The 19,946-nt window shown below is 42.5% G+C and overlaps 1 protein-coding gene across 2 annotated transcripts in view; it reads left to right on the plus strand.

The window, feature by feature from the left end:
• The window catches only part of LOC139367189 (collectin-12-like), a 61,309-nt gene that overhangs the window by 24,359 nt on the left and 17,004 nt on the right, over positions 1 to 19,946 (plus strand). For both annotated transcript variants that reach the window (XM_071105343.1, XM_071105342.1), the window contains one exon: positions 18,264 to 18,386. In XM_071105343.1, the coding sequence (XP_070961444.1) occupies positions 18,264 to 18,386 (123 nt within the window). The remainder of the gene's footprint in view (positions 1 to 18,263; positions 18,387 to 19,946) is intronic.

Consider the following 19,946-nt stretch of genomic DNA (forward strand, 5'->3'; position numbering starts at 1 on the left):
TTTATCTGGACTCCACATCTGCAACACTGAAGCAGACCTGCTGTGTTTTTGGTCTTACAGAACAAATACATCAACTGTACAGTACACAGTGCCTGTAAATGATGACATTACATTGTCGGAGCTGTTTTGGTCGGAGTGTAACAAGCTTTTAGCCCCAACAGTGTAGTCACTCACTGTGTGCGTGCGCACACGTGCATGTGTGTGACTGGGGTGATTTGAGTAGAACCTCATGGCTCCTTCTGAAGTTAAATCACTTCTGGCAGAGGAGCTGTGTTAGGAGTTTATTCTCCACCCATCTCTCTGTACCACTGCGTTTAACACTCACGCACACAAACTCAGTTATACACACCATGCAATCAATGGGTCACGCACATACCTGTCTTAAAATCAAACACTCACACACTTTATCACCTTATAACATAACCAAACACGTAATGGGTCTTGGGTTTGACTGGGGCACTGTAAGATACTGTTATCAGTTGTCACGGGTATGTGTCCTAAATGGTCCTGGTCAAAAGTACAGTAGTACACTAAATAGGGAATAGGGTGCAGCCATGGTGGAACACAGTTGAGCTTGCTCCATGATAGATACCCAGCTAGCACATTTTGTTCCTTGGAAGTTGTGGGAACGTCTTTTTTTGGTTTCACATTGGTTGTGGGAACGAAGCCATACGTTTCCTGACTGGTAAAACAGAATGTTTTTTTAACGTTTAAATGTGAACATATTTTTTAGGTTGCAGGTAGGGCTGTGGCGGTCACGAAATTTCGTCAGCCGGTGATTGTCAACAAATAACTATCGGTCTCACTGTAATTGACCGTTAATTAACATAAACACATTTAGTATCTTCTGGCTTCCACACATAGCCAACAAGCCACTGATGCTGACCTTTGGAACAGCTACATTTTAAAAAGTCTAATAAATCCATGTAATATAGCCTACACCTTCACAATAAATCCATTATTTATTATGATATGAAGAAAATGTAGTCTATTTCAGAAGAACAGAATAGCATACTCTGAGTTGTCCTTATGTTAGGTCCTAATCTGGCTATGCCGAATGGTTGTGGGCTACACTAGTTAATTTAGCAGTACACACTTCATCAGTCACACATTCACAATTTGACAAGCCCAAAAAATTCAAGGCGGCATCCCCTTTGTGTGGCCGTAATGCACCCTAAAAAAATCCATGCCTTTTGCGGCCAGTGGCCGGTGTGCCCTTCTCGCTGAGTGCTGCTTGCGCCATCACGTGATTGGGTCTTTCTCACAGGCTACAAGTGAAGACAGACACATCAGGGACGCAACTGCGCACATCCTTATCAAATTCCGAGGTGCATATTGAAGATATTGGAAGAACTGTTCACATTTACATTTCATCAGCTAACAATATGAGTAGGGCTAACAAACAGCAAAAGAGTGGCCTCCCTGGTGGCGCAGTGGCCTAAGACACTGCATCGCAGTACTAGCTGTGCCACCAGAGACTCTGGGTTTGAGCCCAGGCTCAATTGGCCTTGTGTCGTCTGGGTTAGGGAGGGTTTGGCCGGCAGGGATATCCTTGTCTCATTGCACACTAGTGACTCCTGTAGTGGGCTGGGCGCAGTGCACGCTGACCAGGTTGCTAGGTGTATGGTGTTTCCTCCGGCACATTGGTGTGGCTGGCTTCTGGGTTGGATGTGTGCTGTGTTAAGAAGCAGTGTGGCTTGGTTGGGTTGTGTTTCAGAGGACGCATGGCTCTCGATCTTCGCCTCTCCTGAGTCTGTGTGGGAGTTGTTGCAATGAGACAAGACTGTAACTACTGACAATTGGGGGTAAAAAAAAAAATGAACAGCAAAAGCACTAGCCTATGTCAATCTACTATCTCCCATAGTACAAAAGTAGACCTATGCTGTGCGAGAAATAAATATTCCAAACATAGTCTGGGACAGTTGTGGGATGCGATAGATCCCAGATGAATATAATCATAAAAATGTTTTTATGCAATTTTGCTGACGCAACAGATCAGAACATTTAACTTCAAATGTTGATGAACTATTAGGCTATTTCTTCACATTATACGCGCAGCAATGCACACATGGCAGTAGGTTATAAGTGCCAATGTTCCATTAGCGGAAAACACCATTATCAAAAGTGACCGCAAATGCAATTATGCATGTAATGCTTTTATTATAAAAGGTGCATTTTTATGGTGAAAATGATCATCCCCAAACTTGAAACTCACTCGCTGCTTATGTATGCCAGTTAGGCTCTACACCTCTTGTGAAGCAGATTAATGTGCTTCATTTTAAGAAGTTATTTGGCCACTTTAGTTGTGATACAAACCTTATTGAAACTTATCGGCCTATGGGCTAGGATACATGAGGTGTGCGGGGAGAGAGTAGTATACATCTCCTCTTTATGAGAAATGAACTCAGTCTGGACATGCGAGTGTTGTCATGTTGCACAGGGGGGAGTTCATTTGCACTGCTCAATAAACAGTGGTGTAAAGTACTCAAGTAAAAATACTTTAAAGTACTACTTAAGTCGTTTTTTGGGATATCTGTACTTTACTGTTTATATAATTTCTTTTGTTTTACTTCACTACATTCCTAAGGAAAACAATGTACTTTTTACTCCATACATTTTCCCTGACATGGAAAAGTAATCCATTACATTTTGAATGCTTAGCAGGACAGGAAAACGCACTTATCAAGAGAACATCCCTGGTCATCCCTACTCTGGTGAACTCACTAAACATAAATGCTTTGTTTGTAAATATGTCTGAGTGTTGGAGTGTGCCCCTGGCTCTCCGTAAATAAATAAAAACTTTAAAATGTAATTAATTAATATGAGGAATTTGAAATGATTTAAACTTTAACTTTTGATACTTAGGTACATTTTAGCAATTACATTTACTTTTGAAACGTATGTATATTTTAAACCAAATGTTTTTAGACTTTTACTCAAGTATTATTTTACTGGATGACTTTCACTTTTACTTGAGTCCTTTTCTATTAAGGTATTTTTACCTTTACTCAAATATAACAATTGGGTACTTTTCCCACCACTGTCAATAAAGTAGGCTTCACATCCACCGGCATTTTGTTTAAACGCAAACTTTTGGACACGGAGCGCAATGCTCAGGCTAACAAGGGCTCTGGATACTACCCCGGTTAGGAAGTTAGGAGAGGAGGAGGGAGAGAAAGAGAAAGGGATTAATAGAGAGAGACAGAGAGAGAGAGCGAAAGAAAGAAAGAAATCACTGGAAGATGCTATTCCCAGTGTAGCCATTACAGATGGTCTAGCAATGGCAACAAAAGGAACCAGACAGAAAATGTCATGCCTCAAATACCAGCTCATGGTTTATTTTTCCAGCTGTTTGCATCAGAGGATAAATTACCTCTTGTTTGTTTTCTTTCCTTTCCCCGAAATAGTTAAATGTAACTTGTTTGTTTCTGTTTGACATTCTCCCTTGGCTCTATCGTCACTGGGGGTCTTTGTGGCATCTGGCTTAATTTTGATTGCCACCTGAATGATCCAGTAGGAGATGAGACCCAGGGGGACGGAGACCAATGAGATGAGTCGATTTTTAAAGGGGCGGCTACATAGGCCCAGATCCAAACATTACAAAAACACTAAGCAGAGTGTAGAGAAATTGCATGGAAGGTTCTGGAACTCAGCGGGATGGTTATGAAAGAAAGGGGAAAGAGAGACACATCTCTGCCAAAATACTGCATTACTGTTGAAAATGCTGACCTTTCGTAAATAACTGATTCTAACTTTCTCTGATGGAGCTTTTTCTCTAGACCTTTTGAGTTGAGTGTGCACATATTATATTTAAAAATATACTGTACCAGTCAAACATTTGGACACTACTCATTCAAGGTTTTTATTTTTATTTTATTTTTTACTGTTTTAGTAGTGAAGACATCAAAACCATGAAATAACACATGGAATCATGTACTAACCATAAAAGTGTTTAAAAAATCTAAATATATTTTATATTGGAGATTCTTCAAAGTAGACACCCTTTGCCTTGATGACAGCTTTGCACACTCTTGGCATTCTCTCAACCAGCTTCATGAGGTAGTCACCTGAAATGCATTTCAATTAACAGGTGTGTCTTGTTAAAAGTTCATTTGTGGAATTTCTTTCCTTAATGCGTTTGAGCCAATCAGTTGTGTTGTGACAAGGTAGGGTTGGTATACAGAAGATAGCCCTACTTGGTAAAAGAAAAGGTATGGGTGGTATACAGAAGATAGCCCTATTTGGTAAAAGACCGAGTCCATATTATGACAAGAACAGCTCAAATAAGCAAACAGAAATGACAGTCCATCATTACTTTAAGACATGAAGGTCAGTCAATGTGGAACATTTCAAGAACTTTGAAAGTTTCTTCAAGTGCAGTTGCAAAAACCATCAAGCGCTGTGATGACACTGGCTCTGATGAGGACCGCCACAAGAAAGGAAGACCCAGAGTTACCTCTGCTGCGGAGGATAAGTTCATTAGAGTTAACTGCACCTCAGATTGCAGCCTAAATAAATGCTTCACAGAGTTCAAGTAACAGACACATCTCAACATCAACTGTTAATCGGAGACTGCGTGAATCAGGCCTTCATGGTCGAATTGCTGCAAAGTTAACCACTACTAAAGGACATCAATAAGAAGAAAAGACTTGCTTGGGCCAAGAAACACAAGCAATCAACATTAGACCGGTGGAAATGTATCCTTTGGTATGATGAGTCCAAATTTGAGATTTTTAGTTCCAACCGCTGTGTCTTTGTGAGACGCAGAGTAGGAGAACGGATGATCTCTGCATGTGTGGTTCCCACTGTGAAGCATTGAGGAGGAGGTGTGATGGTGTGGGGGTGCTTTGCCGTTGACACTATCAGTGATTTATTTATTATTTAGAATTCAAGGCACACTTATTATTATTATTATTATTAATTCGAGTTCAAGGCACACAGCATTCTGCAGCAGTATGCCATCCCATCTGGTTTGTGCTTAGTGGGACTATCATTTGTTTTTCAACAGGACAATGACCCAACACACATCCAGGCTGTGTAAGGGCTATTTGACCAGAAAGGAGAGTGATGGAGTACTGCATCAGATGACCCGGCCTCCACAATCACCCGATCTCAACCCAATTGAGGTGGTTTGTGATGAGTTGGACCACAGAGTGAAGGAAAAGCAACCAACAGTGCTCAGCATATGTGGGAACTCCTTCAAGACTGATGGAAAAGCATTCCAGGTGAAGCTGGTTGAGAGAATGCCAAGAGTGTGCCAAGCTGTCATCAAGGCAAAGGTGTCTACTTTGAAGAATCTCATATATAAAATATATTTTGATTTGTTTAACACTTTTTTGGTTTCTACATGATTCCATATGTGTTATTTCATAGTTTTGATGTCTTCACTATTATTCTACAATGTACAAAATAGTACAAATAAAGAAAAACCCTTGAATGAGTAGGTGTGTCCAAACTTTTGACTGGTACTGTACATTTTTTAGACCTCCACAGTTTTTTGTAGGCTAAGCCAAGGGCTTCTTGACTTCTTTTCTGTTGAAATGCATGTTCTGTGCTTCAGTCGCTGTTGTATCTGGCTATGTATTGTTATAGTCATCAACACTCCTTCCAATTACTGTTATTTATTTTCCTTTTTTGGAAAGTATTATATTAAACTCCTGTCACTGATGGTGGTCAGCAACCTTTGGACCACACGCAAATAGGCTACACATACACACACACACGCACACACACACACACACACACACACACACACACACACACACACACACACACACACACACACACACACACACACACTGACAGACTGCTTGAAGGGGGGGGGGGGGGGGTTAGCTGCAGCTTAAAATCCTTGTTTTGCTTTGTAACCAAAACCCAAGTCATTTCTTGGGCCTCAAATCACCACACTAAAAGGGGCCTTTCCACCCCCTCACTCCACACCATTGTTGATGTAGTTTTCTGGAAAGATGGCCTGTTTGTGGAACTGCTGCAAAAAGCTGAGTCTGTACAGACACAGGGAGGGCCTCTGATCGGGGTTGGGGTGGGGAGCTAGTTGGCTAAGCAGGAACACAGCATATACTGCTGCCTTCCTCCCTGCCTCCCTCCCTATCTGCCTCCCTGCCTCCCTCCCTATCTGCCTCCCTGCCTCCCTCCCTATCTGCCTCCCTGCCTGCCTCTCTCCCTGCCTTCCTTCTTCCCTGCCTCCCTCCCTATCTGCCTCCCTGCCTGCCTCCCTCCCTGCCTTCCTTCTTCCCTGCCTCCCTCCCTATCTGCCTCCCTGCCTGCCTCCCTCCCTGCCTTCCTTCTTCCCTGCCTCCCTCTCAATCTGCCTCCCTGCCTCCCTCCCTATCTGCCTCCCTCCCTCCCTGCCTTCCTTCCTCCCTGCCTCCCTCCCTATCTGCCTCCCTGCCTGACTCCCTGCCTGCCTCCCTCCCTATCTGCCTCCCTGCCTGACTCCCTGCCTGCATCCGTGCCTGCCTGTCCGCCTCTTTGCCTGCATGCCTTAAAGTTGAACCGCAACTCATTTGAGAACAATTCTGGAGGTGTTTATTTATTTACCTCTACTTGATCCTTATCCATGGTGAAGAGTGAGGAATTTGGCCACCTTCATATCCACTGTAGAGGCACCATTTATCTTTATATCAAGCGCAATACACTCCTTTTATCTGTCTGACATTACTCAATAGATCAGAGGGGGTGTCTGGGAGATTTAGAGAGGTTTTTACACCATGTAAAATACATGTACCCGGCTCCCTTTATGAGTACAGAATCAGGGAAATACCATGGGGAAATATAAGCATGCATTATGGGAATTTGAAAGAATTTGAATGATTGTGAGCTGTGTGTTTTACATGGTAGTGTTCTACTATTGAGGATTCTCTTAGGTGACCAGTAAAGGCCAGTTATAGACCAGTAGAGACCAGTAGGTATTAGACACCAGTAGAGACCAGTAGAGAACAGTATCTTCGGAGGGTTATTCCTAGAACCCTCTATGAATGATTCCACCAGCCTTATTTGCCTTTAAAATGTAATTATTTATGACAATACATTACATATATCAAAATATCTTTCTTTGAGGGCCTAGTTATTTAAGTGATAATGCCAGAGAAGACGGTGTTTGGAGGATATGTTGGCACTGGTGTTGTTAGGCCCCAGACAAAGTCGGCATCGAGGAAATTATCACTTTTATACAGCTGGTTACCAACATATTCAAATAATGATTTACATATTTTCATTAAAAACGTTTTTTTTAAATGAATTTATTCATACTATTTCATCCTTCCACTAGATATAGTCCCGACACAAATCTAGGGTTGCTATCCAAGCTGGCTGGTCATTCGTTCTATCGTTTCGGGCAGTCGTTCAGTCTTTTTGTTCTGTATCTATGGACTCTACTCGGTCATTCATTCTAAATGTTCCATTGCCATACTGGCTTATCTCTTGCCTGCTAGCTAGCCAACTATGGCTAACTTGTGTCATGTCAAACAGTGCAGCCAGAATAACAACAGTAGCAATATTTGCAATTGTTTAAGCTGTTTTCTAGTGAAATTTATTTGAACACATCCATAACAATGAACTAATGAGATGCAATTTTGCCTCATTAAAATTTGCTCTCTTGTCAGGATGCTGTTGTTCAGAGGAGAAACGCTGCCTGCCTGTCTGTCTGGTCCCGACTCCCGACCCGTTGATAACAGCTGGAGATCGAATTTGAATATTGAAACAATGTTGCAAATGTCAGAGAGAAAGACAGCATGGTTTATACAAATCTCTGCTGTTGAAAATGAAATGCTAGTCTAAAAGAAATGTGAGGTAATGTCTAGATGCTTTTTATAGTGGAGATCAAGTTCATAAATTGCCTGGCTGGGCTGATGAGACAGTGGATTGCACTGTCAGATGGAACATCAAAGATTTAGCCGGTGATAACTTGTGGAATAGACACTGGCTGGAATGCAGTTTTAACCAATCAGCATTCAGGATTAGACCCACCCATTGTATAAACCTAAACACAATGCTGTTAGGAAACTCCTGGTTTACAGGCCACATCAGACCTGCAAGTCACATTATGTTGACTTGCAAAGTGGTGTTTAATTCCTATTGGAATCAAACCAGAGTTAAGAGAGCCAACAAGTGGATATTTTTTTAATCACCCACAACCTACATTCAGAATTACTGCCAAGGCAGGGAAGTTTGAATATTGAGACAACCTCAATTATCTAAACTGGAACAATATCTCAGTAACGGGTGCCATAAGTCCAACTCCTAACAGATTGGATTAGTTTAGAAAAATGTATGCTATTTATCTCTGTGCAGCATAAAATGTATCAATCAATCAAAAACACAGATATTAGAACAAACAATTCTGAAAAACATCCTGCAATAGAGCATGCTGGGAAATATGATATATGGTTATATGTTGAACACTTCTTGCTTTGCAAAGAATCTTTCTTGCCTGGAAAAGAAAAGCGGTTCTTAGGATGTTAAAGGTTCTAGGTAGAACTCTTTGCCTTACAAAAACACTTTATCCTCCTGAGTGGTGCAGTGACCTAAGGCACTGCATCTCTAGTGCTAGAGGTGTCACTACAGACCCTGGTTTGATTCCAGGCTGTATCACAACCGGCTGTGATTGGGAGTCCCATAGGGTGGCGCACAATTGGCCCAGCGTTGTCTGGGTAGGCTGTCATTGTAATTAAGAATTTGTTCTTAACTGACTTGCCTGGTTAAATAAAAAATCCTCTAAAAGTGGTTCCTCTGATCAAAACTGTTCTTGGTAGAACCCTATCCCTCTGCAAATAACCTTTTTTCTAAGAGTATAGAGACCAGTAGGTGACCAGTTGAGACCAGTAGATATGTGATAGAATGACTTTGTGGGTTGGTAGGAGGATCACTGGTTCCATCTATGGGGACGTGGCAGATCCCTGTCTCAGACTCTCCTAAGATCTCTGTCACAGTGTCAAACACTTCCTGCCTGGCTTGTCACACTTTACTGTAGTGTGACAGGAGTTACTGTCTGTGTTCTCTACTGTCACTACTACATCTGCTCTGCTTTCTCTATGTCTGTCCATGTTTCTCTCGTCCTCTTCTTCTCTCTCTGTTTCTCTGTATCCTCCCCCTCTCTCTCTGTTCCTCTCTGTCCCCCCTCTCCACATTTCTCTCCCTCATCCTCTGTATCTCAATCTCAGCATCCCCCTTTCCTCTTGCCACCCTCCCTCCATCCCTCTTCACTCATAACCGCTCGCATCACCCCCGCCTGTCTCGTGTGGTGGAGGCGTATGGTTTCCATCACATGTAATACAAGAGATGGAGTCTAAATCAGGCCACACATGCAGCAGAGATGGTGTCAGTTTCCTGGGGCCCCCAAGAACGATTGCATGAACTTAGAGCCCTCTGGCCCGCTTGGTTTCTCCACTCTCTATGTATTACGTCATTCACAGGTACAAACTAAGTGAACACAGGGGACATGTTTTTGGATTCGATTCAATCCAAGCTGTTAAACAGTCAGTTATTAGGCAGGCTTTACTGCCAGGATCAGAGCTGGACTGAATGGTTGTTTGAGCACATTTAGCTTATTGAGCTTGGAGGCCCAGTTTGGAGCCTGTGCGTAAAGTTGAACCAAGCCCTAAGCCACGATGGCTGACCTCCCCCTCCCCACAGAGCAGAATCCTGGTAATGGGAAGCAGAGCTGGAGCTCTGCTGTACCAACCACAGTGATACCTCCTAGTCAGTCACACACAAATACATTGGCTTTATGCATTGTCATTTAATGACAGGATTTAACATTGGTGCACTCTATTGTCCCTCTAATCACTCTGACATCATTGTAAATGTCATCGAAATTCTAATCAAATACTTCATGAGAGCCCGTGAGCAATTGCGTGAGAACACAAAAGTTTTAATGGGAATTATCTAGTGTAAATGGCCTCTATTAAAAAGAGGAGGATCCCATATTTAAAAAGAGGAGGATCTACTATATTTATTTCTCAACTTTCCTAATTTCGAACACATTGCTTATCTTTACAACAGGAGTATAGCCTACCTGGCTGGCATGAAAACGAACCATGGGAAAAGCATCCTCCATTATCTATTTAAGTGCATAGATGACATGTATTTTTTCCCCCTCCCAAGTTTTGAAACAGGTGCATGATATTGGTCCATTCTAAATCAAAACAAATGTCACACATATATTATTTAGTATGTGTAAAGACAAGATTAAATCAAGAATAGTCTGATGGGTGACAATATTCACCTTTCACTTGACTATGCTTGGAATATTAATTTCTCGCGCAGAATAGAATAGGCCACCTTTTGTACTATGGGGGATAGTAGATTGACATAGGCTGGTGCTTTTGCTGTTCGTTAGGGCTACTCATCTTGTTGGCTGACTATCTTGTTGGATGACAAAATGTAAATGTGGACAGTTCTTCCAACATCTTCAATATGCGCCTTGGAATTTGAAAGGACGCTTGCAGTTGCGTCCCCGATGTGTATGTCTTCATTAGTAGCCTTTGAGAAGGACCCGATCACGTGACAAGCTTTGGCTAATAATAATTTAGAATCTGAGAGAGCCATGTGAGTGACAGGTGCTTCAGAGCACGCAGCCAGGAGAAGGGAATTATGATGATTATATTCAGTCCAAGGGCACAACAGAAACTGGACACAAAAGGCATGGATTTTTTTAGGGTTTTACGGCCACACAAAGGAGATGAAGCTGGGAAATTTGAGACTGTCACTGGTGTAGAAAGGAGTAGGCAGGAGGCAGCCACAGGTTTAGAACTACTGTATTTAATTAAGCACCATAGATCAAAGCGGGACGAAACCCAAGAGATATTGTGCTCAAAATATATCTTCATAAACAAAAAGGCACAGGATGAACCCAAAGTGCAAAATATAAAGTACTCAGGAAATAGTAGGCAAGATTCCTGTCATGAAAACAAGTAACATTTTCAATGACCGACAAAGACAAATGTCAGAGGGAGTATATATACAGTGATAGATTGGGGATTGGAACCAGGTGTGTGTAATGATGACGAGACAAGTCCGGAGTTGATGAGTGAAGGACGTTTGCCAGCAGTAGGTTCGGCAGCAGCTAGAAGGCCGGCGACGCTGAACACCTGAGCTGGACAGGATGGGGAGCCAAAGCGAAGGCTGGTGTGACAGAGTCATTATTAAGTGCTTGTCAAATTGTGAATGAGAGACTGATGAAGTGTGTGCAGCCATGAGACTTTTTTCAAATCATCATTAGATTCGCATCATACAGCCTTAGAATGTATTAACAATCAAAACATATATCCCAACATTTGTATCACAAATAAGTTGCATAAATAACTCTAAATTAAGTATACAGGAGGACCTGTTTCTTTGTTAACTGCTCAACACCGAATAGTCGCATTTGCGCACTCCCTCAAATCGCTTGGAGAAAGTATGTTCAATTGTATTCTTCATACTATAAAAGAATATAAAATAATGCCACGGAATTCTATCCAAATTGTGTCTGCTAAATGAAATAGTGTAGCCCAGGTCAGGTCCTAACATAAGGACAACTCAGAGTATGCTATTCTGTTCATCTGAAATAGACTACATTTTCTTCATATCATGTTTCTTTAGACCTGTCTAAAATAAATTATGGATTTATTGTGAAGGTGTAGGCTATATTACGGCGCACAATACGGCGCCCAGCGTAGTCCGGGTTTGGCTGGGGTAGGCCATCATTGTAAATAAGAATTTGTTCTTTAACTGGCGTGCCTAGTTAAATAAAAGTTAAGTAAAAAAAAAATGTTTTAATTAAATGGATTTATTAGACTTTTTAAAATTAAGATTTTCCAAAGGTCTGCATCAGTGGCTTGTGTGGAAACCAGGAGATGCTGAATGTGTTTATGTTAATTAAGTGACAATTACCGTGAGACAGGCAGTTATTTGCTTGACAATTACCGGCTGACAAAATGTTATGACCGCCACAGCCTTAGGTGTATTTCTCAACTTTCCTAATGTGTTTATTCATGCATATTCATTCACACAGAGACATAGGCATAAGCACACACGTAGACACGCACACACACACACACACACACACACACACACACACACACACACACACACACACACACACACACACACACACACACACACACACACACACACACACACACACTTTGTCTCATACTTTGTACTACTTTATGCCATTGAAGAAGTCAGCGCTGCGTATGAGTCAGTCATTGAGCCTTCCTCCCCCTCCAAATTGTAAAAAGAGCTCTTGGCTTGGTTTACAGTATATCAAACGATCTTATTAAACTTCTCATTTCTATTTGGAGTAAAGAGCCACAGATGGGCTGCAGGAAAAGTCCAGAATTTAGCATGATTTACAAAACAAATGTACCATTCCAACCGTATTGTCCTGCTTTTTCGAAATACATCGTTTTGGTCTTTTGGCACAACAAGGTTCTCCATGACTGTCCATTGTCTTTATGTGCTCTCACCAGGAGTCTATCTAACTAGTCTATTTCTCAACCATCTCAACCATCCGTGATGCCAGAAGTTCACTTTCACATAGCAATGCGATGATTGCCCTCCTGGAGCTGATTTTGTGCTGATTTCTGGAAAGGGTTTGAGTGTGTGTTAGGCAGGGCACAGTTCCAGATCCCTCTTAGCCTGACCTCCGCTCACTGACCTCCTCTCACTGACCTCCGCTTTCTCCTCATATTTACTGTAAATGAACCCTGTCTTCTAATGAGCAAGGCTGTATGTTTCTGCTCGACCGTTTGCCCCAGGGACGTCCCGTTTGACATTCTGGCCAAGAGTTTAAAGGGCAATCCGGGATTGGTACGTCCGTTTTCGGACTGTGAAATGAATGACACAAGCCATTGGCCACTCGAGCAGTTTTATGTTTTTCTAATCCCAGAGTGACCCTTTAATGGTCGATTTGTGGAAGAGAACAAGTTGATGAGGCTTGGTGAGGATACGTTGACCAAACGTTAGTCAAAGGCAAAGCTCTGGGACATGACAGCATACTCCGATGTGAATAAGGTAGACATTGTCAGGATGTCAGAACTCAATAATATTAGAGGAACAATAGCCTACACTGTTCATCCCAAGCAGCACTTAGTTTGGAAAAGAGATTGGTGTTCTTTACTTGTTATGGAAAACGTTCTTAGTGTTTGGAGCAGCATTGTGTTTTGCTGTGAGCAATAAAAGTGTTTTTGTCAGTCTGTGGTCTCAGTATGGTCTCAGTATCCTGGATGTTGGTTGTTTTGTGGTCGTGGTCGGCAAGGCTAACCTAGGTTTGACCGTGCAGCTGTGGGAAGTGATGACGACCCACTGTCCAATTGAATGAGTAGCAGCCAGTCTGAAGGAACCATGAAACTCCACAGATAGACAACGCATTGTTGTTAAACTGTGAAGAAGGAAGCGCCGCATTCATTCTTGTCTCCATTTCTCTGGAGTCTGCTCTAATTTCTCTCAGATCCTTCCTCAAAAAATGTGTATAGTCACTGTAGCCTACAGTCACTTTGTGGGCTCATCTTTCGTTGACAGATTTCGGCCGGAGTAAAACCTCTCGCTTTGCCTCTTCATCTCTGGTAAATTCAAAACTCAATGTTTAAATGGCATCAGCTATCAGTGGTTCTCTACTCTATGTTGCCGTCTGTTTTGTGGATTTGGTTTGGTGATCTGATATGAGAACAGAAAGTTTATGTTTCACATTTTGTTTGAATTGTCCATTGTACATCTGTCAGATGATTACTAGTCTTCTAACATTCAACAAGGGAATCTCTCTTTTATCCCAGGTGCCTACGGCATGAACATAACGATGCTTTCCCAGTGAGTGACAATGTTTATTGACCTAACTTTGATGTGACGCAGTCAGGAGTCCAGCATCTATACGGTGTCCCAAAAAGCATCCTATTCCCTATATAGTGCACTAATTTTGACCAGGGAAAATGGCACTTTATTCCCTATATAGTGCACTACTTTTGACCAAAGGGAATAAGGTGCCATTTAGGACATAGCCTGTGTCTGTTGTCAGACTGAAGGGCCCATCCAGGAAGTCACCCACTGGGCGACAAACAACCAAGCCATGACCTTTGGATCACGACCTTGGACTGAGACTGTCACTGGGATCTCACTGGGGTGCAGAAAAACACAAGAGCCCAACAGAACACAGCTGCTTCATCTGATACCTCCAGCCCCCTTCTCTCTAAACCTGACCATCGATTGGAAAGAGTAGGGATGGAATGAGCTGGAAAATGGAGGGGGTTGCAGGTTGCTTTGTTGTTGTGGCGGCCATGTTTGTGTTTTGACAGCTGTCCTCCATGTTGAATACTTGGACAGCTAATCCTGGGAGCTCGGTTTATCCTGTCAACATTGTCTAATGACGAAAAAGTTGGAACGCCTTGTCTGTGTATTGTAGAAATTCATTTTCTAGTGTTTTGATTTACTTTCAGAGCAATAGATGTATAAGAACTCTGTCAACATATTTAGATAGCACTGCTGTTTCTGGAGCAAGGCTTTTTGATGACTTTGAAGTGGTGTTCTCATGTGCTTGTTTAGAAGTGGAAGCCGGCATTGGGTTTGTACTCCAAACACACGTCAGTCGTTATAAATGTTCGGAAGCTCTGATATCCATTTTGTTTAGCCCTGGCGGCTACATACTCAACGACCATTGCTATGATCTACAACGATCTATGCATAGAGGCAAACCACAGATTGAAGCGGATCTTTGTCACTGACCAAGACATTTGTCAGCTGCTATTGGACCTGTCTGACGTGATTCTGTGTAACTGACTGCACACACAGAACTTGCACAGTGATTGTAAGAGATATTCTTGGTAGGCGCTAGTCCTTGTTAAGAGACTTTAAGGGGGCCACCGAGGGGCCAGTTATAGATGGGGGCATCATAAGCCATGTGAGGGTGCCATTCGTGACTCACTGAGAGCTGGACAAGGTACCTCAGCTCCAAAAGGAAACATGTGATGTCAGGATAGCAAGGTGACCAGGTGCTATCATTCATCTCTCTCTCTCTCTCTCTCTCTCTCTCTCTCTCTCTCTCTCTCTCTCTCTCTCGCTCTCATTTCTGTCTCATTCTCTTTATTTCCCTCTCTGTCTTTTTCCTCTCTCTTCTTTCTTGCTGCTTTCCAACTGCTATCGCTCTTTGTCCATCTCTACTCTCCTTCTCTGACTTCCTCTTGATTACCTTCTTTAGCTGTAATTACAGTGCATTCAGAAAGTATTCAGACCCTTTTCATTTTTCAACATTTGTTACAATACAGCCGTATTCTAAAATGGATAAAATTAATATTTTTCCTCCTCAATCTACACACAATACCCCATAATGACAAAGACATTTTAGCATATTTATTAAAAATAAAAACAGATATCTTATTTTTTACAAGTATTCAGACACTTTGCTGTGAGACTCGAAATTGAGCTCAGGTACTTCCTGTTTCCATTGATCATCATTGAGATGTTTCTACAACTTGATTGGAGTCCAGCAGTGGTAAATTCAATTGATTGGACATGATTTGGAACAACACACACCTGTCTATATAAGGTCCTACGGTTGACAGTGCATGTCAGAGAAAAAAACCAAGCCATGAGGTTGAAGGAATTGTCCGTAGAGCGCCGAGACAGGATTGTGTAAAGGCACAGCTCTGGGGAAGTACTCCAAAAAATATCTGCGGGTCCCCAAGAACACAGTGGCCTCCATCATTCTTAAATGGAAGAAGTCTGGAAGCACCAAGACTCTTCCTAGAGCTGGCCGCCCAGCCAAACTGAGCAATTGGGGGAGAAAGGTCGGGGAGGTGACCAAGAACCCAATGGTCACTCTGAAGGAGCTCTAATTGGCTAAAGCTATCCCTTGCTAGCTATACCTCTTTTCAACTGTATGGGTGGTGACTCAAGTGCTCGGGCACCAAATGGTTCCAGTGCACTAAAGAAAATTAAGATTCTTAAATGGTTCTTCCTCAGCTCTTAAGGTTCCTTGGAGAACTCTTTCCCGATAAAGAATAACCTTTTTAGTTAAGAGTGGGGTTCTTCGCGTGGCATATATGGTTCTTCAAAGTTCTAAAAGGTTCTTGAAATGTATGGAAGGCTGCAGATGTGTCCCTTTCATAGCACAGAGCACATTGGGCAGTGTTAACTAGTGTAACATTTCTAGTTACACTAGGCTTAAATCTAGGCTTAAATGAACACTGTAAAGAGTCAAATGAACACTAAGTGGTGTAAAATAACCTCAGTGTTGGTGTTAATAACCATAGGTGAAGCAAAACCACCCCCATCATTATCATATTTCACAGCATGCATTGATTTTTAGAATTGTTTGTTTCAATACCTATGTTTTTGATTGATTAACTAATCTTATGCTACTCAAATATAAATAACATAAATGTTTCTAAACTAATCAAATCTGTTACTTGGACTTATTGCACCCGTTACTGAAATAGTTGTTCCAGTTTAAATGCTTTAGGTCCCTCAAACTCAACTCTGGGCCTTGAAGCCAGTTCCACTGCATTATGAATATTCTTTTTACTGTCCCCCTTTAATCAGGGACTGATTTAGACCTGGGACAGCAGCTGTGTGCAATTAATTATCAGGTAGAACAGAAAACCAGCAGGCTCTGGATCTTGTAGGGTAAGAGTTGAATACCTCTGCTTTAGGTAGTATCATACAGTATCTTAGTCCTCCCAACCCTAGCAGTCATTCTGAATATAGGTTGCAGGTGAAAACAAATTCAGAATGTTGGTTATCCCTACTCTGTCTGGTTTCTAATAAGAATAACACATTACTTACAGGCCTGCTGTGGCCTGTAAACCATGAGTTTCAGGTGACCTTGTTAGGGTTTAACTAGACTCTCAAAATAAGGCCTTATGAAATAAAAATTGTCTTTAAACATTGAGTCATTCAATTAGGATCTCACTCGGCAAATGTGACATGGATAAAAATGAATGAAAGAAACAACCATGTCTCTGTTACTAGAAAACATAGTCATGGGTGGTACTCTAAAAATTCACTTGAAAGGCACCCTGGGAAATATGTAAATAAGGCTAAACACCTTATTTGCATAAAATAATAGGGTGTGTGCTCTTCCTCAAAGAGCCATTCTATTTAAGGTTCTTATTTGGTTCCACCTGGAACCTTTATTTTTAAGACTAGGCTACAATGGAAATCACCATTTCTACACCAATGCTTTTAATGGAAATTATTAGGATATAATTCATTATCATAATCACATTAAACAAAACAGGAAGCTCAATAGGCATATATTAAGCATAGGCCAAGAAGTGTTAACACAAAGATTGCATTGGCACAGGCTGCCTTTGTGTTACCATGGAAATTTCCATGTCTTGGAAGTGGCTTTCCTTGCGCTGAACATGCAAAGGAGTTTTATTTCAGGTACATGGAAAGCAGACCTTTCATTTTCCCCCACTTCCTGAATTCAAATGAAATACAGCTGTGTTCCCGTCAGCACTGCGGATCTCGGCACTCATCTGTCAGGAAAGATATCCTTGGAAAGAAATATTCCAAGAGAATGTAGGAGAATGCTTGCGTGGCTCTGTGACTTTCCCCACTTGAAGGTCCATGGTTTGAATCAGAGGAGGTTGGTATCATATCTCTTCATCTTATGTGTTTGTTTGGTGTCCCTCACCCCCTCACCAACCGGGCCCTCGGGGGACCAGTGGGCCCTTTAATGTGGCCTCCAGGCTGTTTGTCCAGATGTGTTGATCTGGAGATTCAGACCCAGAACCTGGATAGACCCCAGATTCCCAGCCCACATAGGGCCAGCTAGGCCCCACTCTGACCTCGCTCGCTGCTGTCTCCACATAGCCTGACTCGGCAGCCATCTGAGCCACAATAGACACCTGATCACATGTGTTCCAAATGGCATCCTGTTACCTATATAGTCCACTACTTATGACAATGGCACCCTAGCCCCTAGGCCCCTCAAACTCAACTCTGGACTTCGAAACCAGTTTCACTATGTTTTTTCATTGTTCCCCTCTAATCAGGGACTGATTTAAGTGGGTGCAATTAATTATCAGGTAGAACAGAAAACCAGCAGGCTCTGGACCTCGTAGGGTAAGAGTTGAATAACCCCGCCACAGGCAATGCACAGAGACCCAGGACCTTCAAACAATGTAGTAAATCTTTTGGTATGATAACCATAACATCCTTTCACTTCGTATGGTTACATTGTGAATATTGATGTAGGAAGAAAAGGATATATGCTAACTATTTTCCCAAATGTTTATTAATCTGCATTTCTCTCCCTTGTGTAGGGATCCAGGAGGGGACCCAGTGCACTAAGTGTAAGAATGAGTGGGCGTTAAAGACCTCCATAGCACTACTCTACGTGCTGTGCACTCTACTCACCATCGCTGTGGCTGTCCTCGGGTATAAAGGTAAGCGGAGACACACATCTATCTGTCAGTCAAAGTGCATGCATGTCTGCGCCCCAAATGGCACCATATTCCCTATGTAGTGCACAACTTTGGACCAGGACCCATAGGGAATAAGGTGTCAACCTTAAAGAGGTAGGGAGAGACATATTTTCATGCTGGTGTGTCTGTCAAAAGGGCATGCTACTTTTGAGACATAGAATAGAAAGTGTATGTCATTGTCCAACCGTGGTGGCTAGCATCGTTCAAACAAACCTGCACGTTGCTACTTGACATATTTCACTGAAGTCGTTTGGTTTGTTGAGAAAGTGATTGTCCAAACTGTGCGTGGGGTCCTTGTTCATATCCTGCCAGGAAATAAGATTACATTGGAGAGTGTGTGTGTGGGGGGGACCAGGCTGTGTGTGTGTTGTGTGTTTGTGTGCCTAACATCCCCCCCAGTGACCCCATTCGGTCTGCCCAAACATGACATAGATGCTGTCGGACAATGTTTCATTGTTATTCATTAAGGTAAGTGGAAGAGTCATGGAAACTCTGAGAGATCATCACACTCTCTGAAACTAAAACAAGCCCTTTTCTCTCCAAAGTAACATTTACACACAGTCTGCCACCCGCAGCCTGCCCCCCTTTTTTTTTGCTTTTCCACGAAACCTCAGTGCAGTTGTCTGTCCTCCCCCTTGCACCCTTCCTGCACCCCTGCACACGTCCCCCCATTCACCCTGTCTCTGTTTATTTAACCAACACCCCCAATCACACCTCCGGGAACCAACCCGCGGCTTTGCTGAGCTCCACTTCCTGCGTTCTGATTTTTCCAGCTTTGGGAAAACTGTCCCGCAACGGTCCGAAGGCCAAACTTAAGACTGTTCCGGTGATAATTGCACTAAACCATTCCCATATGTGTACACGTGTTTTTTTTCTCCCTATTTACAACATCTCAAAATGACACTGGTTTACATCTCTCGTGGTTATTGGGGGATTCTCAACTGCATTAAAAGTAATGTCCTTTACACTCACAATTGGGTTCAGTCAGTCAGCAGTCAATCCTCATCCTTGCTCCCCGCTGCACATTTGAATGCATCCCTAATTTAGACCAGATGAGCGGTGAACTCGGTGCCACTCTAGCAGAACCCACTGAAATTGGGTTTTTACTGGCGGAGCTGTAGTACTGGGCTGTCCAGGGAACCACAGCTCCACAGCCTAAACATGCAGTCAGGTCCAGATGGTTATGTGGAGTGAGATCCCAATGCTCTATTCACCTCACATCTGTATTCTGTACTGTAGAATACAGCATATCTCTCACCCTGTGCTCTCTACTCTCACCCATAGCAATGTCCTCGCTTTGTCTCTTTATCTCTTTATGGTGTGTATGTGGTCTCCACTGAGATATAGAACCTCCATGATATAGGCTTTCCTTGCAGGCAAGACTAGGGCTGCATCCCAAATGTCAGCCTATTCCCTATATAGTCCACTACTTTTGACCAGGGGGCTCTGGTCAAAAGTAGTGCACTATATAGGGAATAGGGTGGCATTTGAGACACGACCCAGTTTGGATGAGGTAGGGAT

This window comes from Oncorhynchus clarkii, chromosome 15, assembly GCF_045791955.1.
Source record: "Oncorhynchus clarkii lewisi isolate Uvic-CL-2024 chromosome 15, UVic_Ocla_1.0, whole genome shotgun sequence".
NCBI lineage: Eukaryota > Metazoa > Chordata > Actinopteri > Salmoniformes > Salmonidae > Oncorhynchus > Oncorhynchus clarkii.